Source organism: Microcaecilia unicolor, chromosome 3, assembly GCF_901765095.1.
Source record: "Microcaecilia unicolor chromosome 3, aMicUni1.1, whole genome shotgun sequence".
Lineage (NCBI taxonomy): Eukaryota > Metazoa > Chordata > Amphibia > Gymnophiona > Siphonopidae > Microcaecilia > Microcaecilia unicolor.
This window is the reverse complement of record NC_044033.1, coordinates 54977410-55004985: the sequence shown is the minus strand read 5'-3', so window position 1 is coordinate 55004985 and position 27576 is coordinate 54977410. Positions and strand designations below refer to the sequence as shown.

The 27576-nt window shown below is 43.8% G+C and overlaps 1 protein-coding gene across 1 annotated transcript in view; it reads left to right on the top strand.

Annotated features, from left to right (window-relative positions):
• Positions 1-600: 600 nt before the first annotated feature.
• ZC3H6 (zinc finger CCCH-type containing 6) overlaps positions 601-27576 on the top strand; it is a 202835-nt gene continuing 175859 nt past the window's right edge. Inside the window, exon 1 of the mRNA XM_030195943.1 lies at positions 601-1171. Within this exon, the coding sequence (XP_030051803.1) occupies positions 1086-1171 (86 nt within the window). The 5' untranslated portion in view covers positions 601-1085. The remainder of the gene's footprint in view (positions 1172-27576) is intronic.

Sequence of the window (27576 nt, the reverse complement as noted above, 5' to 3'; positions counted from 1 at the left end):
ACGTTCAAATAATTGAGTTTAACAAGTGACCGTCTATGGGAAAACATGATGTCACAACAGTCCAAACTAATCCGTCCTTAAGCCTCAGTCCCGACACCACTTTGGCAAATGTATATCACAAGGCGAGAAATTTCACTGTTTGGGAGGGGCCATCCTTAGCTTCTCTAGTTTAGAGTGTGTGTACTAGGGGGCAATAGCGGGGTCTTTCATGGTGACTGTGGTTAAGACAAAACACGTAGTCTAAGGCGTGAACTAAGGACCGCCGACCTTTTTTGCATTTTATTCACAACTTGTAAAATACAGCTAACACCTTTCTGCCGACACAAAAAACATTTGGATCCTAAACCATGAACGTAAATCTCCTCTCTAAAAAACTGCATTATTTCTATGTCTCGGCCTTTTTTGTAGTGAAATAATATTTTTCGCTACGAATGTCGTGCTCTGCTCTCATCTCCCAAGATTGACGACCCGACCTCAAACATGGTTACATTACATGTAGTCTAGATCCTTATTCTGTTTATTTCTGTGCTTCAGCTTTCCGAGTCTGCGCATAAAACCTTCCGGTGCCTGTAACCTCACGACTTCCGGTTGCGACGCGGCTTAAGAATCCGCGCGGCAAACCGTTTTGCTACTCTGAGTTTTTCGCAGTCTCCGGGTCTTTCATAGAGGTTCCCTATCCCTAATAATAGCGATCTGAAGGAAGCAGAAAACCCGCTTCCCATCTTGAGCTCCAGCTGCGCCAGCTACAGTCACGCGCCCTTCCCCACCACTCAATCCATCACTTGGTGCATCTGCATCGGACTCTATAACACATGGAAGTACAACCACCGCTTTTCAATCCGCTGCCGCAGCACCTTCCCCGAGCCTGACCGTGACGTAAGACATTCTTTCTGCAACCCGCGGAAAGATCCTGTATTTTTACAGTCGGAGAGAAAAGAGTGCGGACCATAATATGACTGAGCCGCCATAGTCTAAAGCTGTGGCGCCTAAAAAAAAAAAAAAAAGAGGAGACAGATTTTATTTATTTTCCATGCCCCTCCCCCCACCAACAAAGAGAGTGAATCTCTGCTACATATCAGATTGACATGGCTTTTGAAAGCCTTTTCTCCAACCCCCCAAACCCAGTTCTTGACAAAAACATGACAGAATCAGAGCATGCAGGGGACGAAAGGTCGAGTAACATTCTTATATCTTAGCTTCTTATGTGTGTTAATGTTAGTGAGCGTGCATTGTACATTTTTTTAAACAAAAAAAGATATACTGTTACGGTAAAGATCACGTTCATAACCGATAATGGCTGGTAGTTTTTTTAAATCATATTTTCCATGAGAGAGCGTCTTTTAATATAGACACATTCTGCATGCCTTAAGAAAACGTTAGGAATGAAGGCATCAGGATCATAATATGACATCGTGTTCAGTATAATTTCTAGCATGATTTTAAAAGGTTGATAGAGCCCATTTCACTAATATTGATTCTCTCTCAATTGCTTCCTGTTACTTTGTTTCTGTGGATAGTTTAGTATGCAGATTTAAGTACCATTCTGCTATCCTCGGTATCTGCCCATGCACCGTGTGACACCCTAGGTTGTTAGTGGTTTGTAACTGCTGTTGTTGCTAAGTCTTTTCCTTAATCGGCCCCTTTCCCATTTTCACTTGATCTAGATGTACACATTTTAAAATAAGGATTCAGATTTTCATTTAACTTTAGTGCAGTTGTAGCAACTGTATTAGTCCTGTGTGAAACTGAATTCTTGAAGGATGTGATGCTTTTATTGGGGCTAACATGACAGTTCTGCAGAATGTTATATGTGTTTGAATTCACATATGCTCCTTCATATCTGAAGGTGGTATTGGCATGATCTGGAAGTCTTAAGTACATTTTTTTTCTTCAGCATTTATGATCTAATAGAAAATATCAGCATCTGTAAAGAAATGTTATTGCTATTCTGTACAATTAGTGTTTGTAAATAGTAATCCTATTTTTCCACATTTTATGAAATTGAGCAACCCAGAATGAGGAAAAGTACCATTCCAGTTTCCGCTTGACACAGAGTCTAACCTCCGCCCCTCCCCATCCAAAAAAGTCTAGTATGTATTATAAGGACATTTATATTGTCTTGAAACTAAAGCAGGAAAATTTGAGTGCCAAACTTCTTTATAAAGCAGATCTAGTCCAAATAAGAACCCAGAAACTAAATGTTTGTTGTAATGATAATACAAAAACCATAGAACATTATTTTTGTAAACATTTATTCTATGTAAAACGTTTTTCATGACTAAGAAAGGGATTTGATATACCGCCTTTCTGTGATTACAGTCAAAGCAGTTTACATATTCAGGTACTTATTTTATACCTGGGGCAATGAAGGGTTGGGTGACGTAAGAAAATCCTGGAGAAAGACAGACTGTGGTCAGCTGCTGAGGGTATATCTGGGAATGGAGTGGATATTGCACTGTTCCCAGAAGAAAGCGTTTATAAACAACTTGAAAATCTGAAAGTGGACAAAACCATGTGGCCAGATGGTATACATTCCAGAATAGGGAGCTCGGAGAAGTCCTGGTGGGACCTTTTAAGGATTTATTTAATAGATTTTTAGAGATGGGAGAGGTTCCGTGAGATTGGAAACAAGCTGATATGGTCCCTATTCACAAAAACGGAGACAGGGAAAAAGTGGGAAACTACAGGCCAGTAAGCCTTATGCTGGTGGTAGGAAAAATAATGGAGTCGTTGCTGAAGGAAAAGATTCTAGAAGTCAATGGTTTGCAGGATCTGAGGCAACATATCTTTACCAGAGGAAAATCCTTGCAAACAAATTTGATTGACTTCTTTGGGTGACCAAAGAACTGGATAATGGACATGTACTTGGATTTCAGCAAAGCCTTTGATATAGTCCCTCACAGAAAACTCATGAGTAAGCTGAGAGGGCTGAACTTAGGACCCAAAGTGGTGAACTGGATTGGAAAACTGGTTGACCAACGTGCGACAGAAGGTGGTGGTGAATGGAATCTGCTCAGGAAAAGAAGGTGAGCAGTGGAGTGGCTCAGGGTTCGGTGCTGGGGCCGATTCTGTTTCATATACTTGTGAGCGACATTGCTGAAGGGTTAGAAGGAAAAGTTTGCCTTTTTGCGGATGACAGCTAAAAGAGTGGACACCCTGGAGGGAGTAGAAACCATGAGATCTCCAAAAACTAGAAGAGTGGTCAAAGGTCTGGCAGTTAAAATGTAATCAAAGGTGTGAACTCAGATTCAAGTTCAAATGTGGCCAGTTTGGCGATATTGTTCCTGAAGTACTTCAAGATGTCCTGCACTGAGTAGACTTAATTGGTTCATTAAGGGCGACATATGAACTTGAATCTGGTTTCACACCTTTGACCACTGACGTAGGCATTGTGACTCTGAAATGCGGCCTGTGTTGAGTCTTCTGAATAAAGAACCATTGTCTACTGGAGTCTTCAAGGCCCTTTGTGCGATTTGTTTCAGGTTTTGGAGGCCGTATGTTGCTAAGGACTTAAAGACTTGAAGCAGTTCACAGAAAAACTACGAATATGGTATGAGGTTTGCATCACAAGATGTATGAGGAGAGACTTGATGACATGAACATGTATACCCTGGAGGAAAGGAGAAACAGGGGTGATATGATACAAACTTTAAAATATTTGAAAGGCATTAATCTACAAACAAACCTTTTCCAGAGACGGGAAGATGGTAGAATTAGAGGACATGAATTGAGGCTACAGGGGGGCCGACTCAGGAATAATGTGAGGAAGTACTTTTTCATGGAAAGGGTGGTAGATGTTCCTGCGGAAGATGGTGGAGATGAAAATGGTAATGAAATTCAAAAATGCATGGAGTAAATACAAAGGGATCCTGTTTAGAAGGAATGGATCCAAAGAAGCTTAGTGGTGAATAGATGGCAACACTAGTAATTGGGAAGCAAAGCCAGTGCTGGGCAGGCTTCTATGGTCTATGCCCTGATTGTGGCCTGAGAGATTTGAATGGGCTGGAGTGGGGCTTCAATGACGACTTCAGAAGTTGAGATATATAGTTGATGAATGGAGGCTCTATGAGAGAGACAACCATTATCAGGACCCAATCTTATACTGGGAAGCTGCAAAAGCGGTTTTACGAGGTGAGATACTAGTCTATTCTAGCTTTCAAAAAAAGTTCATAATAGGGAGTTGTTAAGGCTAGAGACTAAAGCCACTCACTTTCATAAAATATATGCAAAATATCCCACAACTCAAAATAAGGAATTATTGATAGAAGCCCAACAGGCCTTAAACTACTTTATCCACCAAGCCACAAAAAAGTGTGTAGAATTCTACAAATATTGTTTATATAAACATGCAAATAAAAGTGGGAAGATGTTAGCACGATTGGTGAGGTGTTCTAGGGGACCCACAAAGATTTTAGCTCGTAAAGACTTTAGGGGCGAGACGTGTACATCAGACAAGGGTATTAGTAATCTTTTTCGTGCCTTCTTTGCTGAACTCTACTCAGAATCAGATGACAGGGCATCTCATATGGATAGTGATATTTATCCAGTTTGGATCTACCGCAGATCTCTACTTCACACTTGGAAAGACTCAATGAAAAAATCCAGGTAGAGGAGGTGGATTGGGCAATAACCCAGAGTTCACTAAATAAGGCACCAGGCCCTGATGGGTTTAGAGGAGAATTTTACAAACTGCTTCGGGAACACATCGTGCCAGTTTTGACAAAGACCTTTAATAGATCATGGTACGTTGCCAACTTCCCTTCGTATGGCGCAGATAATAGTTTTGTTGAAACCTGGGTGGATTCCAGACCAGCTGGGATTTTACAGTCCCATTTCCCTTCTCAGTTTTGAGGCAAGGTTCGCTAAGGTGCTGGCTACACGCCTTGCGTCTGTGCTTCCAACTTTGCTCGCAGAGCCTCAGGTAGGATTTGTTAGAGGTTGGACTATTTTTCAAAAAAATGTATGAAGAATCTCGATGACGATAGAGCAAAAGCTGGAGGAAACCCATCACTTGTCATTAGTTTTGACACAGAAAAGGCGTTGAACAGGGTTGTGTGGGGATTCTTTCATGGGGTCTTGAGGAGATATGGGATAGAGGGTAGGTTTGTTCAGGCTTTATATAACCAAACACAAGCTTGGGTCTGGACTAATAATGTTCTGAGTGATTTGAGGTTCAGAGAGGTACGAGACAGGGATGCCCATTATCATCATTGTTGTTTGTACTTTCTGTGGATCCACTGATTTGGGAAATACAAGATCATCTTGAAATACTAGGTCTAAAAATGGGAGAGAGCAGATTTAAGATTGCAGTTTTTGCAGATGACTTACTAGTCTATCTCCAGGAGCCCCATCAGTCCCTTTCCATTCTCTTAGATAGTTTTCAAGAATAAAGTGATTTTGCAGGATTTAAACAATCTAAATAAATCAGAGGTCCTGGTGAGTTCGGATGAATTGAGGAATTTGTGGGGAGGGAAATTTCCACTTAAATGGGCAATGGGATCCTTCTTTTATCTTAGGGGTACAACTAGCTATGGAACTAGCTCGAATATACTGATTGAATGTGGATAAACTGATACAGGAGACTAAACAACAACTAGCATTTTGGCAACATTTGCCACTCTTGTTAATGGGAAGAATCCAACTATATCGTAAGGTCTTATTTCCACGTTGGCTTTACCTGTTGCAAACTTTGCCTATAAAGCTTCTTCGTCGTGACATAAAACTATTACAAAAACTGGTTAGTACATTTTGTTGGGCTGGTAAAATACGTAACCTACGTTGGCAATTCTTGTTAGGTGGATGGAGGCAGGGGAGTTTGGGGATGCCCAATATGAAATTATATAATCAAGCATGTTAGGACACTTATGTGATTGGATACGCCATTCAAGTAAATATACTGATATTCATATGGAATGGGAATATTTTAAATCTTGGTGCCCTATAGCTTTATTGCATGCTAAGGATATGTTGATTCTCTTGACGGCTCGGTTCAGTCTGCTGCTCAAACTTCTGTGGAAGATACGGCGAGAGTTGCTTCTGTTATGGGGACAGGACCCTGATAGTAATTTATTACTCTCCCTGATGGGGATTGTACAATTCTTGCCTGGTCTTGACAATGTAATATTTAGATGTTGGAAAGATCTAGGTTTAAACAACTTAGAACATTTCCTTAAAGAAGATGGATCTCTACTCACTTTTGAAGAATTGAATCAACGATTTTTGTTTTCGGTGAGACCATTTTGCATATCTGCAAATGATTAGCTATATTTGGAGTTTACCGGTAGATAGTTTGAAATTGCGTTTTTGCTTGCAAATTCGAGAAGTTTGTTACAAAGGGATGTAATGGGTCAAATATTGGTCTCTTGGTATTATAAACAGCTTTACGTTTGCATTTTAGGTCCCTTCAAAACTCTTGGGTTAATGAACTGGGTAGACCACTACGGCTAGAAATATGGATATCATCATTTGTTTTCTGAGATACAAAGATGGTACATCAAGAAGATTTACAAGAATTCTGGTACCGGATATTATATTGAGCATATTTTTCACAGTGGCAAGCCTTCTGGTCAGGATGTGCGGAATCACCTGTATGTGCATAATGTAGGTCACCAGAAAGCCGATTCGTGCATGGTCTTTGGACATGCTCAAAGGTAAAAACCTTTTGGAGATCAATTATAGTTTATCTCCAATGAATCCTGGGCCATGAATTATCTATGTCATTTGAAGGTGTCTTCTTTCACAGGCCTCCCTCCTAGGATCCCAGGGACAGGATAAAAGTTTATTTTTGGGCAAGGCTTTTATTGTAGGATAAAAATGTATTTTTAGTTACTGGACTCAGGATACGTCATCTTTCTGGATGTGGAGGAGCAGGCTACATGCTTTAATGATTTGGGAAACTTGGTCTGCTCAGCTGTATCGGAAGAGACAGGTCAGATTTCTTGCAATTTGGAGACCGTATATAGCTTCCATATCTGCCATAGCCCGTAGCCAAGTGCTTAACAAATTTCACAGAATCTCTATAACACTTAGATGGAAGGGGGGGGGGAGGGTAGGTATTAGGATAAGCACTGTACGGGGGAGGGGGTGTCAATAGCCTAGATCTGGGACTATCAGAGTCAAGGTCATAGATCTTAAAAAGGGAAATAACATTTTTCTTTGAATGTGGGGATTGGTAAGACCTTGGGAACTGGGGATATATTTTTGCTCATAGTTTTTACATTGTTACTGCCCTTGGGCAGGTTGAATCTTTATTACTGTATTGCTGGTTTGTAATGTTTTGTTTACATTTCAATAAACAGAATATTTAATAATAAAAGGATATCGGGGAAGCATGCATCCATGCCTCATACAAAACAGTAAGATTATTACATTACCTGGGAAGCAAAGTGCTTTGCAGTAAGAAGGATGGAGGGGTCAAACTTGTAGTCGGTCTTGCAGTTTAACTGAATGGCCAACTTGCTTTACAATATGTTAATAGACAAGAAATATGGTTACTGGCCAATATATATATATATATATATATATATATATATAGATAGATAGATAGATAGATAGATATAGGCTCAAAAATAGCTTTCTGAGATGCCTAGATCAAAAGTAAATGTGAGCGCTAGAGGCCACTAACGCTGGACCAGTGTCTGCATTTACCCATTGCTTATGATCAAAGGGTGTCCAGTTTGAGAGTGCAGGAACACTGCAGAGCTCATTTAAGTTATATTTAAATGAGCTCCGCAGTAGCAGAGCTCAGTTAAATGAGATCTTCGATATTCTGCCCCTATGATCAGAGCACAGCGCTCTGATCATAGGGGCGGAATAGCACCTTAACCCTGTGCGAGTTCACTTTTAGATTGTAAGCTCTTTGAATAGGGACTGTCCTTCTATGTTTAAATTGTACAGCGCTGCGCAACCCTAGTAGCGCTTTAGAAATGCTAGTTAGTAGTAGTAGTAGAGCAGATGTTAGGGCTAAGGCTCTGTTCCCGTTCCCACACCCCAGCCCGGGCTGTCATGTGTCCCTGGGGTCTATTGGACCCCCCCCTTCCAAAACTGAGGCCCTGGTGGCCTAGTGCTCCCCCAAGCCCTCACAACCTCCTCCCAAAATAGCGACACGGGGCTGGAGCAAAAAGCAAAAGAAATCCCTGGTGGCCCAGATGGGCTCCCACCTCTACCCCTCAGCCGCCCTGGTGGTGTAGCGGACCCGTATCTCCTTATTGGAGGAGGGAGTATCACACTCCCTCCTCCTCAGCTCTGCCTTCAAAATGATGGTGTCCAGGCCTGCCCAGTGCCCTGGGTGGGGCTTCCTGACCATATAAGAGAGAAATTCCCTGGTGGTGTAGTGGACCCTTTCCAACATGAGGGCACAGGGAGACTGGAGGTCTGGAGGATCTCCAGCCCCCTTAACCCCCTCTAAATGCAAAAGAAATCCTTGGTGGCCCAAGTGGGCTCCAACCTCTACACCCCACCCACCCTGGTGGTGTAGCTGACCCTTATCCCCACCTTCTTGTTGGAGGAGGGGGTATTACACTTCATCCTTGTCAGTGCCACTCTCAAAATGGCGGTGTGATACTCCCTCCTCCAACAAAGAGGTACGGGGGGGGGGGGGGGGAGAGGGGTCTGCTACACCACTAGGGCCATCAAGGATTTGGGCCACCAGGGATTTCTTTTGCATTTGGGTGGGTTAGGGGGCTGAAGATCCACTGGACCTCCAGCCTCTCCCTTACCTTCATGTCAGTGGGGGGTCGGAGATTGGCGGTCCACCTGACCTCCAGTCCCCCGTTCTGCTATTTCAGGGGAAGGTTGTGGGGGCTTGGGGGGGCACTAGGCCACCAAGGCCTCACTTTTTTGGAGGGGGGTCCGGAGGTCCCATGGACCTCCAGGCCCTGTTTGACAGGTCAGGGTTTTGTCAGCCCGGACCTCTCAAATAAGTGCAGGAGGATTGTGCCTCCCTTACATGGTCTGTAGCCCCGCCCAGCGCATCCCAGGATGCAATGGGCGGTGCTGGGCGCCGCCATTTTGCATCGGCGTCGACTGGAAGAGGAGGGAGGCAGGCATGCTGCGTTCCTCCTCCAACAAAAGGTAGGGGGGCCTGCAGGGGGGCCAAGAGGGGGTGTTGTCACCACGGATCACCAGGTATTCGAAGTAGAACGCTGGGGGGGAGGAGTTGGGGTGGGCTGGAGGTCCACCGGACCTCCAGCCCCCACCCCCCAGTTGATGGATGGGAGGGTGGGAGAACCTTTGGCTGGAGGTGGCCACTCAACGGTTTCTGGGGGTTTGGGGGGCTGGAGACCCACCGGACCTCCAGCCCCCCCCCCCCCCCCCCCGTGGGAGGGTGGGAGAGCCTTTGGCCGGAGGCGGCCACCTCGATTTCTGGGGGTTTGGGGGGGCTGGAGACCCACTGGATCTCCAGCCTTCCCTGAACATGGAGGGGGTGGGATCGTCGGGGGGACCGGAGGTCCACCGGACCTCCAGCCTCCCTCATCGCTGGGTGGGAGGGTGGCAGAGGGTTTGGCCGGCGATGGCGGCCTTGACGTTCTCTGGGGGTTTGGGGGGGGGGCTGAAGACACACGTTCGGTCCTCCAGCCCTCATTCGGGCCTCGGCAGGCTGTTTGACAGGTTTGGGGTTTTGACAGCCCAGACCTGTCAAACAAGTGCGGGAGGATTGTGCTGAACGCATGCTCAGGCGCAATTCACCCGCACTCAAACATGATAATCAAAGATAATAGCGCTGCTTAGATTTGCATGCATTATCTTTGATCATCGATGCAGAAAAGCCCTGCGCTGTCCCGGCGCTATTTTTAGGGCACTGTTTGGAACAGCGCAGGGCTTTTGATCATGAGGGCCTCAGCGTGAACTACTGTCAGCTGCTTGAAGGCTCTCCTTATGGGGAAGCTCACTCCTGGGCTTATAACTGGGAAAGCCCAGTAATTTTCTGAGATAATTATTTTGGGGACCTCTTGCTTTTTGGACATTAAAAAAAATAAAACCCTGATGAGTGAAAGTAATTCCCAGGGAATCCTTATTTGAACCTTTGAGGAGCTTCTAAACGGCGCTGTGTGTTTGTGAGAGGAAACAGGCCCTGGGAGGAGGACTCAGTACCACTTCTAAAGATACAGCGGCTACCCTGGAAGTTTTACACACTGCGGATATCAATTAAAAATCTAAAAACAAATTGAATTATACAGGATATTAGTATTTCTTAAATTTCTGGTTCAAAAAAAACGTACATCGTCTTGTTCTTTATTGCTGTATATGGTGTGTGTGTTTGGGGGGAGAACTTTTTTTGATATTGTAAATAGTCTGCTAAGGAGAGTTGGTGCACCAAATAGTACTTAACAGCATGTCTCGGGCAGGGGTGGGGAGAGGGAGGGGTAAACAGTGTTTCACCCTTTACTTACCATGTGTTTGAAAGTGTAGGCATCAGATCTCCCGGTTTAGAGACTTGTTTTATCAGTCAGTGCCTAAACCCATTTCAGAACAATGGGCATGCCACTTAGTATGATTGGTGCAGCCATTTGTGTGTGTGTGGGGAGGGGGGAGTGAGAGTGTAGCTTTCACAGGCTTGCTGTATTACTGATTCTGATGTGATGCTGACATGCTGCACTGTATTGGTGGGAACGAGGGCGTGAGGCCTTGAACATATAACTGGGAAGGGTCACTGTCCTATGATTGTTACAACAGTAGTGATGTACACACAGTTGTGTGTATCTGCATTGTAAATGTCTTGAAAATAAAGTGTGTTGTAGCAGAGGGAAGCCGTCAAGTGTGTGTTGTGTGCCTTCTTACACACGTTGCCGCAGCTGAATGCATCGATATCTATGGTGGCATAGGGAAGGAAAGAGGGTGGGGCAACGAAAAGGCGCTAATGCTGACCCACATTAAGAGAGTCTGTAGGTGGCCTTGGCAAGGCCATGATTTTGTGGAGCTATGTCCCATTGGCATCTGAGATTCCATATGTCAGTGGCTTACCAGGGATTACCCTTTCCAGCAACATCTTAATAGGGACATGTCTGCTTCATCATATGGCCAAGGACACAATATGAATTTTGTGAGCCCTAGGCACTTTTTCCTTCTTGGATCTTTCCTTCAGTGACATTTAAAATATGACTGAGCTTTTGAATTGTATGTATATTTTATTTGTATTTTATTCTATTTATTGTATATATTTTTCAGACCAAAAGGCAAGGCATGAAAATAAATAACTTCTATTTTATTTGTATTCTTTCTGATAGCAAAAAAAATAAACATTTTCATTGGCCCTAAGTACTGTTCCTAATGGATGTTTGCCCTGTATATGACAGAATGGTACATGCAGGTAGGGACTTGTATTGTGCTGTTGCTCTGTGCCTTCAGAGTAGTGGAGCATAGGCGATGGCAGATGGAGGCTTGGAGGCCTTGTTAGCTCAAATGCGAATACTGTATTGAGAGCCACTATTTTAAATCAACTTGTGTGTCACAGGCATCTAGAAAGTTTATTGCAGTGCTGGCATACACAACAGGATTAAAAAAAAAAAAAATTCTGTAAGACAGCAAGTCACTTCCTTCTCTCCTGTCATGGATCCAGTACTCCCTGTCCTTCCTCCACCTTCTTCCCATAGGTCCAGTACCTCTTCCTTGTTCTCTCTTAGCCTCCCTGGTCCATGAAACAACAAGATCTGGGGCAGTTTTTCTAAACAGGATAGTTTTGCACATACCATGATAGTAATGAACCTTGTTCCTAAGCCAGGGTATATGGAGTATGAATTCTGTGTCAGATTTACTGCCTTTAGAGGGGAGGGGAAGCAGTCTCTCCAAATGGATTAGTTTTGCACATACCATGACAGGAATGAACTTCACCCCAAAGCCAGGGTATGTGGAGAATGATATCAGACTCTCAAATTTACTTCTAACGCTTGCTGTAGTACTTGCATTGTGCCAAAGACGGCTTCTTTCTGGAGTTCATAACACGCAACATATATAGGCAACTTATCCAGGTGCACTTGGAAGTTCTTTTTGATCAAGCTTGAGGCACCCAAAACAATGGGAAATAGTTCTGTATCTTTCTGCCACATTTTCTTAGTCTTAGACTACATTTTTTGATATTTGAGGATTTTCCCTCTCTCCGCGTGATTCATTAAGCAATCATTTGGGACTGACACCTCTATAATCAATGCCATTCTGGTGTCTTTCTCTTTTTTTTTAACCACTATATCTGTTTTTCTGGCATCCATCTTTTTATCAGTTGGGATGGGGATGTGCCAGGTGTCGTTTTCATGAGGTGTTCTTGGAAGGCAGTATTAGGGAGGAATTGCTATAATGTTCATAGTTTTATGTTTTCAAAACTAAGCTAATTGTTTTTAGTCTGAGAAAGTACCTGTAGAATCAAGTCTCTGTAGATACGTTTTCCTTAAGCAGCTTTCAAAGTTAAAATAGATACATGTATTTATTTTGATAATTTCCTAAGGAAGAGTTCTCCACAGAGAACTGAAGGTGCTTTCACATTTGAAAATTGGTTTGAAGACCACAGATAAGAGGAACCCTGATATAACACTATGATTGGAATTCATAAAATATCATCACGTTATAGCGGGGTCAATAGAACATGAACACAATTGAATCAAAAACTGATCTAAAGAGGTGGGATAAGGTGGGATACAAATGCAACAAATAAATAAATAAGATGCTATATATATAAAAAAAAAGAAAAAAAATGGAGCCAAGATATGATCATGTTGTATGCAGATTCATGTTATTGCGTGGTGCATTATATCGGGGTTCCACTGTACTCAGACCCAGCAGCAATGCATGCAGTTTGACAATTGAACTTTAAGAGGGTAATTTAATAAATTTAATAAACCATTTTGCTTGTAAATGGGATCTTATAAAACTTAGGTCATGCTTGAAAGTATGTGTTGTGCAAGCTGATATGTAGAGAAAACTAACAACTTATAGCAGCAGCTTCAGAGAGCATTTTCCATCTCACAGATAGGCTGCAGAGAATACCTTCTCCTGCTTTAGACTTAGCCTGGCCTCAGAATGACATCCTATAGTATATCTCCTATCAAACTGAGCTCTCTTTTTCATCAAGCACTGCCATTTCCTCCCCTCACCCTCCCCACTGACAGTTTGAACTTCGTGGGTGTGGCTTGGATCTCTTTCAGGGAGAGAAAACTAACAACTTATAGCAGCAGCTTCAGAGAGCATTTTCCATCTCACAGATAGGCTGCAGAGAATACCTTCTCCTGCTTTAGACTTAGCCTGGCCTCAGAATGACATCCTATAGTATATCTCCTATCAAACTGAGCTCTCTTTTTCATCAAGCACTGCCATTTCCTCCCCTCACCCTCCCCACTGACAGTTTGAACTTCGTGGGTGTGGCTTGGATCTCTTTCAGGGAGAGAAAACTAACAACTTATAGCAGCAGCTTCAGAGAGCATTTTCCATCTCACAGATAGGCTGCAGAGAATACCTTCTCCTGCTTCCACCCACCCTACCCCTCTACCCACCCACCCCTAGAGTGACATGTCTTATATAACCTCCCTATCAACCCACTCATTACTTTACCTCACCCATTTCTATTCTTCTATCACCTTCTCCCACTACTCCAACCAGAGTTACACCTAATCACACTGACCACCCTTCAACATCTTCTGTCCTTCTGTGACTGTTCTCTTGTGCTTGACTGCTTAAATATTTTAAATTTAAATGCTTTACTTTTTGTCTATTAGATTGTAAGCTCTTTGAGCAGGGACTGTCTTTCTTCTGTGTTTGTACAGCGCTGCGTACACTTTGTAGCGCTCTAGAAATGTTAAATAGTAGTAGTAGTAGTAGTAGTTGTACAGGGGTGGAGTTTGGGTGGAGCATGGACAGTCACAGTTTAATGTTCATATTTAATAAAATACAAGCAATTGTGCGTATTAAGTAGGTATAATGTCCACAACTTCTAGGTGCAGGATTCATAAGTACATAAGTATTACCAGACTGGGACAGACCAAAGGTCCATCAAGCCCAGCATTCTATTTCCAACAGTGGCCAATCAAGACCCCCCCCAAAAGCTCAATACATTTTATGCTGCTTGTCCCAGAAATAAGCTATGGATTTTCCCCAAGTCCATTTTAATAATGGTCTAGGGACTTTTCCTTTAGGAAGCCGTCCAAACCTTTTTTAAACCCCGCTAAGCTAACCACCTTTACCACATTCTCTGGCAACAAATTCCAGAGTTTAGTTACACGTTGAGTGAAGAAAATTTTTCTCTGATTAGTTTTAAATTTACTACTTTGTAGCTTCATTTCATGCCCCTTAGTTCTAGTATTTTTGGAAAAATGATTCACATCCACCCATTCCACTCCACTCATTATTTTATAGACCTCTATCATATCTCCCCTCAGCCGTCTTTTCTCCAAGCTGAAGAGCCCTAGCTGCTTTAGCCTTTCCTCATAGGGAAGTCATTCCATCCTCTTTATCATTTTTGTTGCCTTTCTCTGTACCGTTTTTAATTCCACTATATCTTTGTTGAGATGTGTTGACCAGAATTGAATACAATATTTGAGGTGCAGTCGCACCATGGAGTGGTACAAAGGCATAACATCCTAATTTTTGTTTTCTGTTCCTTACCTAATAATACCTATCATTCTATTTGCTTTCTTAGCTGCCGCAGCACACTGAGCAGAAGGTTTCTACGTATCATCAACGATGACGCCTAAGATCCTGTTCGGTGACTTCTAATGTGGAACCTTGCATTACATAGCTATAATTCAGGTTCCTCTTTCCCACGTACATCACTTTGCACTTGCTCACATTAAACGTCATCAGCCATTTAGACGCCCAGTCTCGTAAGGTCCTTTTGTAATTTTTCACAGTCTTCTTGCGATTTAACAACTTTGAATAACTTTGTCGTCAGCAAATTTAATTACCTCACTAGTTACTCTCATCTCTAGATCATTTATAAATATGTTAAAAAGCAGTGGTCCCAGCACAGACCCCTGGGGAGCCCCACTATCTACTCTTCTCCATTGAGAATACTGACCGTTTAATCCTACTCTCTGTTTTCTATCTTTTAACCAGTTTTTAATCCACAATAGAACACTACCTCCTATCCCATGACTCTCCAATTTCCTCTGGAGTCTTTCATGAGGTGCTTTGTCAAACGCCTTCTGAAAATCCAGATACACAATATCAACCGTCTCACCTTTATCCACATGTTTGTTTACCCCTTCACTAAATCCATGTTGGCTAGTTGTCTCATTAATCCATGCTTTTGAATATACTCTGTAATTTTGTTCTTTATAATAGTCTGTACTGTTTTGCCCAGCACCGACATCGGGTTCACCAGTCTATAATTTCCCGGATCTCCTCTGGAACTTTAAAAAAAAAAAATTGGTGTTACATTGGCCACCCACCAATCTTCTGGTACCATGCTCGATTTTAAAGATAAATTGCATATTACAATAGTTTCGCAAGTTCATTTTTCAATTCTATCAGTACTCTGGGGTGAATACCATCCGGTCCAGGAGATTCGCTACTCTTCATTTTGTCAAATTGCCCCATTACGTCTTCCAGGTTTATAGAGATTTCATTCAGTTTTTCTGACTTGTCAGCTTTGAATACCATTTCTGGCACTGGTATCTATCCCAAATGTTCCTCAGTGAATACCGAAGCAAAGAATTAATTTAATTTTGCCACTATGGCTTTGTCTTCCCTGATTGCCCCTTTTATCCCTTGGTCATCAAGCGGTCGAACTGACTCTTTTGCCAGCTTCTTGCTTTTAATGTACTTAAAAACAAAAAGGTTTTACTGTGTGTTTTTTTTGCCTCAAATGCAATCTTTTTTTTTTTTAAGTCACTCTTGCCTTCCTTATCAGCACTTTGCATTTGACTTGCCATTCCTTATGCTGTTTCTTATTATTTTCTGAAGGATTTTGTTTTAGCTCTAATAGTTTATTTCACCTCACTTTTTAACCATGCCGGCTGTCGCTTGGCCTTCCTTCCTCCTTTTTTAATACTCTTCTCTGTCCTATGGTCTCTATATATAAGAAAGTTGCCTGATACAGACCGTGTTTCGCCCACAGGGGGCTGCGTCAGGGGCTAGAATGTATCCGTCTGAAAAGAACAACTAAAATGTATCCTCCCAAAAGGAACAATTGCAATACTCATATAAGGACAAGAAAGAGTAAAAGAAGAAAAAAACAGCACAGATGGCGGGTCTATTGTGTGACCAAATCACAAAGCAGTACTCCGTCACTGAAACTGGCCTTCCTTCCTCCTTTTTTAATACTCTTCTCTGTCCTATGGTCTCTATATTAATCAACTTTGAAAAAAAACCCTGTTATAAATTATGGCAACTATGGTTGATCAGATCTTTCTTTGATCAGAATTATTTTGCTCTTCTGGTACAAATGTTAATCCTGCCTCACCTAGATTACTGTAACATATTTTTTGGGGGCATCAGTTCTACATATTCCAAAAAGTTACAACTTATTCAAAACTAGTAAAAAAGGCCCGTTTCCAAAACAAATGAAACGGGCGCTAGCCAGGTTTTCCTTGTAGCGTGTATGTTTGAGTGAGTGTGTGTGTGAGAGAGAGAGTGACTGTGTGTGAGAGAGAGAGTGACTGTGCGATTGTGTCTGTGTTCTTGTGTATCTGTGAGTGAGTGTGTGTGTTTCAGGATGACTGTGTGCGAGTGCATATGTGAGACACAGTGAGTGTGAGAGAGTGAGTGTGTTCCCCCCCTCCTACTCCTTTCTTTCCCTTTGTCCCCCTCTTATGTTAGCTAAAGTAGCATCCCTTCCCTTATGGGCGAGGGCAGGGCAAACAGTCATGGGCAAACTTTGATCTATACCACCACAGATTTAGAATGTTGGGACTTATGGAGGCTTCATTAGAATGTTGGAGGTGAGTTTTATATATAGAGATACTTCAGTTAGCCTAAACTTAGTTGATATAATAGTGTCTCACCATACATTGCCAAATTACATTGGCTCGCTGTTAGTGAAAGAATTACTTTTAAAGCTGTTTGCTTACTTTTTCAGATACTGTTTGGGATCACTTGTAAATTAATGATTAAGATGGTTTCAGTTTCTTTGGTTTTTCATCTTGTTTGCATAACTGACGCTATGTCCACCTTCTTTTAAAAATGTTCAGTTTTTTAGAATTGCTAATTCTATATTTTCATTTAAGTTGGTGTCTTTGTGGAATTTATTTCCAATGTGTATCAAAACTGAGAGAAATGACTTACTGTTTAGGAAGAAGGTTAAGCCATTTTTGTTTCCTTGAAATATTATTAGATTTTTCTATATTATTTTTGTATTTTGTAATATGTTTTGTTACTGTTATTATACTTTTGTTTATCATTTATTGTACGCCACATTGAACTCGTGAGAAGAGGATATACACCCAGATTGTATATAGCATGCCTAGAGATCTGCACCGAAATCCAGGCATATTCTATAACAATGCGCATAATGTAATTGGCTTAAGCTAATTACCGTTGATGATAGCACTAATTGGCATTAATTAGAATTTATGCGCACAACTTGCTAAGTGTATTCTGTAATGCAGTGTGCCTATTTCTAATGTGCTGAGGCAAAAAGGGGCATGTTTATGGGCGGGAAAATGGGAGTTTCATGGGCATTCTGAAATTTACATGCATAGTTATAGAATATGGTCTCAGTGTGCGTATATCTACGTACTGGGATTTATGCTGCATTTTTGTTGGTGTAAATGGAGGCACATAGTTAAATCTAGGTGCCACTTATAGAATATGCTTAGTCAGCAATGTTTTCCACGCAGAGTTTTTTAGGTGCAATGTATAGAATCTCCTCCATAGCGGTCAAAAAGAATCATTTTTGATTTGATTCACAGAACAAACCTCCTATGGTCTCAGATCACAGAACAATGTAAAGCCAATAGGCTTAGCACATGACTCTACCGATAAGAATGTTTTATAGAATATGTTGTAGGCCTCTTTCAACATGTAGAGTAGAAACTGCTTCTGAACCTTCCTTTTCTCCGAGGACAAGCAGACTGCTTGTTCTCACATGTGGGTTGACATCCGTGTTGGCCCAGGAATCGGCATTTTGCAAGCAAAATATAAAAAAAGGTTTTGCCAGAATCTTATGGTGCGTGTGCAGCGCGCATGCGCGGACTGATTTCCCGCCCATCGCGTTCCCTCAGTTGTTTTCTTTTTTCCACGTTCAGTTGTGGTGTTTTATTTCGATGCTCCTCTCAGGCCCAGGAGAGAGTCTTCCTTTTTTCGATTCCCCTCCCCCCCATTTTTTTCTTTTATTAAAAGGAAGAGAGAGTACCTTTACTTTTGTTAGTTTTTTTTCTCCCTTTTAAAGTTTCCTTTTTTGACGCGGCTGGCTTCAGGCTGCGCGGTTGGGGGTTTTCCCCTTATTTTTGTGCCTTCTTCTTTTAACAGGCACAATCGCGTCTTTTGATTTTGCTGAAGCCGTTTTTCCTTCCATGTCTTCGAAGACTCCCAGCGGCTTCAAAGGTTGTACTCAGTGCAACCGAACCATCTCAGGTACCGATACCTACGCCTGGTGTATCCAGTGCCTTGGGCCCGACCATAGCCCAGCCGCTTGTAGTCTGTGTCTTCGTATGAAGAAACAGACCCAGGCATCTCGAAGCCCAGCGAGACAAGCTTTTTGAGGCTTGGTCCAGTCCTTCGACATTGGTACCGAGGTTGGCAGCGACGACATTGAGGGAAGTATCTATGTCGGGAGCGGAGGTAATGGATGCTAAAAGACCAATTTGCGCTGGGAGCAGTGAGGCATCGAGTGGGTCTCCACCTGCCTTGAGGCCTCCTGTTATGCAGGCCCCCCGGGACCGACCTTCGTCAGACCTGGCCTCCTCAGTACCAGGCATCGAGCGAAGGCGAAGAAGCACCGTCATCCTCTTTCTACACACGGTGCCTGGAGCTCTGGGGCGTCGAGGGAATCGACACCCGAGAAGCGTCGGTGCTGAGAGGATCGCTCCCCCTCTATACAGGAGGGGCCGATGCGTTGGTCTTCTGGCAGCCCGGTACCTGCTCCCGAGCCGCGACAGATTCTGCCACCGTCTCCTTTACAGACCCCGCAGCGTCCGACTGTGGCTCTCGACGAGCGCATTAGGGCCCTGCTTCCAGAGCTTGCTGCATCAGTCTGCTTCGGTGTCGAGGATGCTTGCGCCTTCTGTATCGTCTGCTGCAGTGGCATTTGGCCCTTTGCCTGTGGTGAGGTCCACGACCTCGGTGCCGCCTGCGGCATCGGTGCCTGCTGTCACCCAGGTCGACTCCCCTTTGACGTCGGTGGAGGAAGCTTCACTGGAATCCAGGCGGCCGTCGACTTCTCGGCACCGCCATCGTGGACGTTGTTCCTTGGTGTCGAGGCAGGCTCAATTTCGGACTGCTCTGAAGGATGTCTTGTCCGAAACTGAAGATGAGCGTTCGTGGGAGGAAGGGGAAGATCCCAGGTACTTTTCTTCGGATGAGTCCTATGCGATTCCCTCTGAACCTTCCCCTCCACCAGAAAGGAGACTTTCTCCACAGGAGAATCTATCCTTTACCTCCTTTGTCAGGGAAATGGCTGCGGCTATTCCCTTCCCTATGGAGGTTGAGGATGAGCCCAGGGCTGAGATGCCCGAGATTCTGGATTATCTTTCTCCGCCTAAAGAGGCTGCAACGGCTCCTTTGCATAACGTAATGAAGGAAGTCCTTATGCGAAACTGGTAGTTCCCTCTGTCTAATCCCGTAATCCCGAGAAAAGCTAAATCTCAATATCGGATCCACGGTGAACCTGGATTGATGAGAGCTACCTCACAATTCCATGCTGGTGGACTCCGCCCTCAAAAGAGCCAAGAGCACTAGGGACTATGCCTCGGCGCCCCCAGTCAGAGAATCTAGACCTTTGCACTCTTTTGGGAGGAAGACGTATCAGGCCACTATGCTCGCTGCCAAGATCCAGACATACCAGCTCTTCACGAGCGTTCACTTGGCGGAACTCGGTGAGGCAACTGTCCAACTTGGTTGATGCACTCCCTCCAGAGCAGGCCGAGCCTTTTCGCCAGGTGGTTAAGCAGCAGAAGGCGTGTCAAATTCCTGGCCATTGGTACGTTCGACACTTTTGATGTAGCATCCAGAATCGCTGCCCAAGGTATAATGATGCTCAGTCTCTCATGGCTGCATGTCTCTGACCTGGATCATTCGGTCCAGCAGTGGATGTCGGACGTTCCTTGCTGGGGGATAACCTTTTTGGTGAGAAAGTAGAGGATCTTGTTTACCAGATCAAGAAGCACAATGAAGCTATGGATTGTCTCTCCCGCCGGGCGTCTCCTGCTACTACCTCCTCATCTAGGAGGTTTTTTTGGGGGGGAAGAGGAGTGCTCCCTATTCCTGTGCTAGGCGTAGGTACACTTCTGCTTCTCGGCAGCCTGCCCAGGCTCAGTCCCAGTGAGCTCGTTCTCGTCAACAGCATGCACCTAAGGCCACTGCGGCTCCCAAGCAAAATCAAGGGACAGGCTTTTGATGGGCTCCAGTTCAGCATAGCCTCAGTAAACGTCTCAGTACTGGATGACTTGCCGATTGCGGGGAGGTTAATGTTTTTTTCATCAAAGGTGGCCTCTTATAATCCTCCAATCGGTGGGTTCTTCAAATTGTCCGGTTAGGATACACCCTCAATTTGGAATCCAAGCCTCCAAATTGCCCACCGGGAGCTCAGTCCTACAGCTCCCAGCACAAGCAGGTACTAGCAGAGGAACTCTTCGCCCTTCTAGAGGCCCAAGCGGTCGAACCCGTTCCACCAGGGGAAGAGGGGCTGGGATTCTATTCCAGGTACTTCCTTGTGTAAAAGAAAAAAGGGGGGATGCGTCCCATCATAGACCTAAGGGCCCTGAACAAATTTCTTATTCGAGAAAAGTTCAGGATGGTTTCCCTCGGCACCCTTCTTCCCATGATTCAGGAAAATGATTGGCTATGCTCTCTGAACTTAAAAGAATGCTTACACACACATTACGATACTTCCAGTTCACAGGAAGTATCTTCAATTTCGGCTGGGAACACAGCACTATCAGTACCGTGTACTGCCCTTTGGTCTTGCGTCTGAACCCAGAGTGTTCACAAAGTGCCTGGCGGTAGTCGCAGCATCGCTACGCAGAATGGGAGTGCATGTGTTCCCTTATCTCGACGATTGGCTGATGAAGAACACCTCGGATGCAGGTGCTCTACAGTCCATGCGAATGACTATTCAGGTGCTGGAGCTACTGGGGTTCATAATAAATTATTCCAAGTCCCATCTCACTCCAGTTCAGAAATTAGAATTCATTGGAGCTCTGTTGAACACAAAGGCAGCTCGTGCTTATCTTCCTGAGCCAAGGGCAGACTACCTCCTGTCCCTAGTGTCTATAGTGTGTGCGTCTCAATAGATCATGGCTTGGCCAATGTTGAGACTCTTGGGTCACATGGCCTCCACAGTTCATGCAACTCCCATGGCACATCTACACATGAGATCAGCTCAATGGACCCTAGCTTCCCAGTGGTGTCAAGCTGCGGGGAATCTAGAGGATGTGATCCAACTGTCCACCGACTTTCGGAAATCTCTTCAGTGGTGGACGATTCAATCCAATTTGACTTTGGGATGCCCATTCCAAATTCCTCAGCCACAAAAAGTGCTGACAACGGATGCATCCCTCCTGGGGTTGGGGAGCTCATGTAGATGGGATTCACACTCAAGGAGCTTGGTCCTTTCAGGAAAAAGGTCTTCAGATCAACCTCCTGGAATTGTGAACGATCTGGAATGCTCTAAAGGCTTTCAGAGATCGGCTGTCCAACCAAGTAATCTTAATTCAGACAGACAATCAGGTTGCCATGTTTTACACCAACAAACAGGGGGCCACCAGATCTCGCCCTCTGTTTCAGGAGGCAGTCCAGATGTGGCTTTGGGCTTGCCGTCACGGCATGTTTCTCCAAGCCACTTATCTGGCAGGCGTAAACAGTCTGGTCAACAGGTTGAGCAGGATAATGCAACCTCACGAGTGGTCATTGAACATGGATGTTGTCCACAAGATCTTTCAAGCGTGTGGCACCCCCTCGTTCGATCTTTTTGCCACTCAGATCAATCACAAGGTCCTTCAGTTCTCTTCCAAGCTTCAGGCCCATGACAGACTAGCGTCAGATGCCTTTCTCCTGCATTGGGGGGCAGGCCTTCTGTATGCGTATCCTCCCATACCTCTTGTAGGGAAGACTTTGCTGAAACTCAAGCAACATTGCGGAGCCATGATCCTGATTGCACCCTTCTGGCCGCATCAGATTTGGTTCCCTCTTCTTCTGGAGTTGTGCTCCGAAGAACCATGGAGATTGGAGTGTGTTCCAACCCTCATCACTCAGAACGAGGGGTCACTTCTACATCCTAACCTACAGTCTCTGGCTCTCACAGCCTGGATGTTGAGATCTTAGAATTTGCCTCCTTAGGTCTTTCAGAGGGTGTCTTCCCGAGTCTTGCTTGCTTCCAGAAGAGATTCCACGAAGAGGTGTTACTCTTTCAAATGGAGGAGGTTTGCCATCTGGTGTGACAGCAAGGCCATAGATCCTCGCTCTTGTCCTACACAGACCCTACTTGATTACCTTTTACACTTGTCAGTCTGGTCTCAAGACCAACTCCGTAAGAGTTCACCTTAGTGCGATTAGTGCTTTTCATTGCCGTGTAGAGGGTAAGCCTATCTCTGGACAGCCTTTAGTTGTTTGCTTCATGAGAGGTTTGCTTTTGTCAGAGCCCCCTATCAAACCTCCACCAGTGTCATGGGATCTCAATGTCGTTCTCACTCAGTGATGAAAGCTCCTTTTTGAGCCACTGAATTCCTGCCATCTGAAGTACTTGACCTGGAAGGTCATTTTCTTGGTGTCTGTTACTTCAGCTCATAGGGTCAGTGAGCTTCAGGCCTTGGTAGTACATGCACCTTATATCAAATTTCATCACAACAGAGTAGTCCTCCGCACGCACCCTAAGTTCCTGCCAAAGGTGGTGTCGGATTTCCATCTGAACCAGTCAATTGTCTTGCCAACATTCTTTCCCTGTCCTCATACCTGCCCTGGTGAAAGCAGTTTGCATACCTTGGACTGCAAGAGAGCATTGGCCTTTTACGTGGAGCGGACAAAGCCTTTCAGATAGTTCGCCCAGTTATTTGTTTCTTTCAATCCCAACAGGAGGGGAGTCGCCATCGGAAAACACACAATCTCCAATTGGCTAGCAGATTGCATTTCCTTCATTTATGCCCAAGGTGGACTGACTCTGGAGGGCCATGTCACGGCTCATAATGTTACAGCCATGGCTGCGTCAATGGCTCACTTAGCCTCCATTGAAGAGATTTGCAAGGCTGCAATGTGGTCATCAGTTCACACATTCACATCTCACTACTGCCTTCAGCAGGATACCTGATGCGACGGTCAGTTTGGGCAGTCGGTGCTGCAGAATCTGTTCGGGGTTTAGAATCCAACTCCACCCCTCCAGACCCATTTTTGTTCTGTTCCAGGCTGCACTCGTAGTTAGTTGTTTATAGTTTCAGGTCAATCTATGTTATGTCCTCGCCGATGCGAGATCCATTTGACCAATGTTCATTGTTTGTGTGAGCCTGGTTGCTAGGGATACCCCACATGTGAGAACAAGCAGCCTGCTTGTCCTCGGAGAAAGCGAAGATACTTACCTGTAGCAGGTATTGTCCGAGGACAGCAGGCTGATTGTTCTCACAAACCCACCCACCTCCCCTTTGGAGTTATTTGCTTCTTTTTATGCTTTTTGATTTAACTGAGGGAACGCGATCATGCGACAAGCGGGAAGTTAGTTTGCACATGTGCGGTGCGCGCTGCATGTGCGCCAGAAGACTCTGGCAAAACCTTTTTTATATTTTGCTTGCAAAATGCCGATTCCTGGGCCGACGCGGACGTTGACCCACATGTGAGAACAATCAGCCTGCTGTCCTCGGAGAATACCTGCTACAGGTAAGTATCTTCGCTTTTCCCAGTTTCCCTTTGTTAGTTACACTGTCTTTCTTTCTTGGTGCCTACCATGATATGTCATCTCACATGTAAAAAGAAATAACAGTTTTTAACATACTCTTCTAAGCAACTTTGTTTCTGAAGTGTGGAGTCGGACTCTATTTTCAATCAATGTTGGCTGGCTAATGTAAATCTATTTATTTATTTATTTATAGCATTTGTATCCCACATTTTCCCACCCATGGGCAGGCTCAATGTGGCTTACATCAGTCTGCAAAAACATACATCAATTCAGCAAACAATCAAAATCAATGAAGTAAAGAGATTAGCGAGTAACAGCAAAGGAGAGGAAAAGGAGAAAAAGTAATAGAGTTCAATATGTCGAAGTCACTTCAGCAGTTCAGAAGTTAGAGATGCTAGGTGGGTGTGTAGCATAAGCTTTCCCAAATAATAGGGTCTTTATAGATTTTCTGAAGGCCAAATGATCTTGAATAGATTTTACAGATTTTGGTAATCCATTCCATGAGTGAGCGCTAACATAAGGAAAGATGGATGCATAGGTGGTTTTATACTTGATGCCAAAGCAGGCTGGGTAGTGAAGATTCAAGTACGTGCGTGACGATCTGGAAGAGTTCCTAGGTGGTAAGCTGATAAGGGCATCCATATATGCTGGGGCTTCACCGTAGAGAATTTTATGCACCAGGATGCAAACTTTAAAAGTTATCCGGTCCTTGATAGGAAGCCAATGCAGTTTCTCACGCAGTGGTCTTGAACTTTCGAACCTCAATTTACTGTAAATCAGTCTAGCAGCTGTGTTCTGGGCGGTTTGAAGTTTGTTATGAAGCAGAGCCTTGCACCCTGCGTATATACCATTGCAGTAATCAAGGTGACTTAAGACTAATGAGCGAACTAAATTGTGGAATACATCTCTTCGGAAATATGGTTTAATACGTTTCCGTTTCCAAAGTGAGAAGAATACTTTTTTAGTGGTGGAGTTTGTTTGCTGCTCCAGCGTTAAGTTTCTATTGACAATTACACCTAATAGTCGTAGAGTCTCTGAGATTGGTAAGGAAAGTTCAGAAGTGACTAAGGTGGTTGGCTTGAACTTATTATAAAGAGATGAGAGTATAAGGCAATGAGTTTTCTCAGTGTTGAGTTTTAATTTAAATAGAACTTTTAGTTGTTTTCTAGGACTATGTGGCAGATGACAAAGCATTTGTTCCACTGCCTTTCCCAGAGTGGTTGGTGACTTATATGGACTGAGTGAGGAGTGGGAGCGCTGACAGCATTAACAATGCTGAGTTGTTTTTGACGCGCTCTGTACTTTTCCTGGCTCTTTTTATGCAATTCTTGAAACTTTTTAAATTCCTTTTGAGTCATTTTGTCACAACTTGCAGCTTTTCATTTCCTGTCTTTGTCTTGAACTGCAGCTAGAAAGCCCTTTGCCTTAAGATGTTCACGGTAATTATTCTGTTTTTCAGCAGCTGTTAATTTAGCCATGTTTTGAAATACGTACTGTAAGAGAGTATAGCAAAGTATAATTGAGTTGTAATAGAGGACTCAGCACTTTCTAATCATTGATGAGCATGACAGTTTTATTTACAGAATTAATCTACAATTTAGAAAATCCTTCAATTTTTGGATTTTTGTTATCCAAAGTATATACAGAAGAAGACATTTACCTATTCAAGATTTGAGTATTTACTTAAAGTATTGAAAGGTGCCAGTCCGAGGATGAGGGTCCTTAAGCCTCACCGATCCCTGGTGGTGGGTTCGTTCAATGCGCAGAGGTCCTGTCGCTGACTGTAATTTTAAAGCTTTAGGGAACTAGTTTTCTAAAAAGGCCCGCTGTTCGATTTTTCTGTTGCGTTGCCTGTTGTTGCGTATCCTGTTGGTGAAGCTTGTCCTCTGTATCTAAAAGCCTCTGTTGATAGATGGAGAGATCCAAACATATATTTTCTAGTTTGTCATTCATAGCCTCAAGTTTTATCTGAAAATTATTTGGAGCTTAATGTCTACAGAAGATTCCAATAAAGTTGAAACTTCTGCTACAATTTCTGCAGCCCACGCAGAGCCGACTGATTGTGGGCTTGAGGAATCTCCATCCGCCATCTTGGATTCTCCTGCGCGGCCTCTCGTTCCCTCTTTCCTAGGCAGCTTTGATGGTGACATGGGCCGAAGATGAAGGAAAAAAACCCTCTTATCAGATAGCCAAAAGCTTCAGCGTGCAGTATTGTAAAAATTTAAGCAAGGTAGGAGTGCTGAGGTAGCGTGGGTTGGATGTTAAATGAGGAGGTCTAGGAGCTCATCTCAGTGATATCCTCACTCCAGTTATGGGGTCATAAGTTTTGCTTTAATTGGATTCCATCCTTTTTCCATCCTAGTGTTCCTCTGTTTATCCTACGCATTCTTGAATTCCAGCACCCTTTTTGTCTTCACAGCCTCTTTCTCCTCCTCTTACTTATCATTTCTATAGCACTACTAGACATATGCAGTGCTGTACAATTGAACGTGAAGAGACAGTTCCTGCCCAACAGAGCTTACAATCTAATCAGGACAGACAAACAGGACGAGTAAGGGATAAGGGAATTAAGGTGGGAATGATAATACAGACATGCGTACTGAACAAGGGAATAGGGGTTAGGGTTAAAAGCAGCCTCAAAAAGGTGGGCTTTTAGCCTAGATTTGAAGATGGCCAGAGATGGAGCATAACATACTGACTCATGAAGTCTATTCCAGACGTAAGGTGCAGCAAGATAAAAGGAATGGAGTCTGGAGTTAGCAGTGGAGGAGAAGTGTACAGATAAGAGAGATTTACCCAATGAACAGAGTTCCTGGGGAGGAGTGTAGGGAGAGATAAGAGTGGACAGGTACTGAGGAGCTGCAGAGTGAATTCACTTGTAAGTCAATAAGAAGAGTTTGAACTGTATACGGAAACAAATAGGGAACCAATGAAGTGACTTGAGGAGAGGGCTAACAGCATAGCGACACTAGTGGAATATAAGTTGTGCGCAGAATTTTGAACAGGTTGAAGAGGAGAGAGATGACTAAGTGGGAGACCTATGAGAAGCAAGTTGCAATAGTAAGTGAGAGGTGATAAGAGTATGGATAAGGGTTTTGATAGTGTGCTCAGAAAGGAAGGAACGAATTTTAGTGATATTATAGAGAATGAAACAACAGGTTTTTGCAGACTGTTGGATATGTAGAGAGAGAGAGAGAGGAATCAAAGATGACCCCAAGGCTACAAGCTGATGAGACAAGGAGGAGGAGAGTGTTATGTTCCTGTGGGGAGGGTACATAAGCACTGCCACGCTGGGAAAAGACCAAAGGTCCATCAAGCCCAGCACTTTGTCTCCGACAGCGGCCAATCCAGGCCCAAAGAACCTGGCAAAAACCCCAAATTTAATAATGATCAATGGACTTTTCCTTCAGGAATCTGTCCAGACCCCCTTTAAACTCAGCAAGGCCAGTTGCCGTCACTACCTTCTCTGGCAATGAGTTCCAGAGTCTAACTATGCCCTGAGTAAAGAAAAACTTTCTCCGATTTGTTTTAAACCTACCACATTCTAATTTCATCTTGTGTCCCCCTGGTTCTATTATAGTTAGAAAGTGTAAACAAACGCTTCACATCTGTCCGCT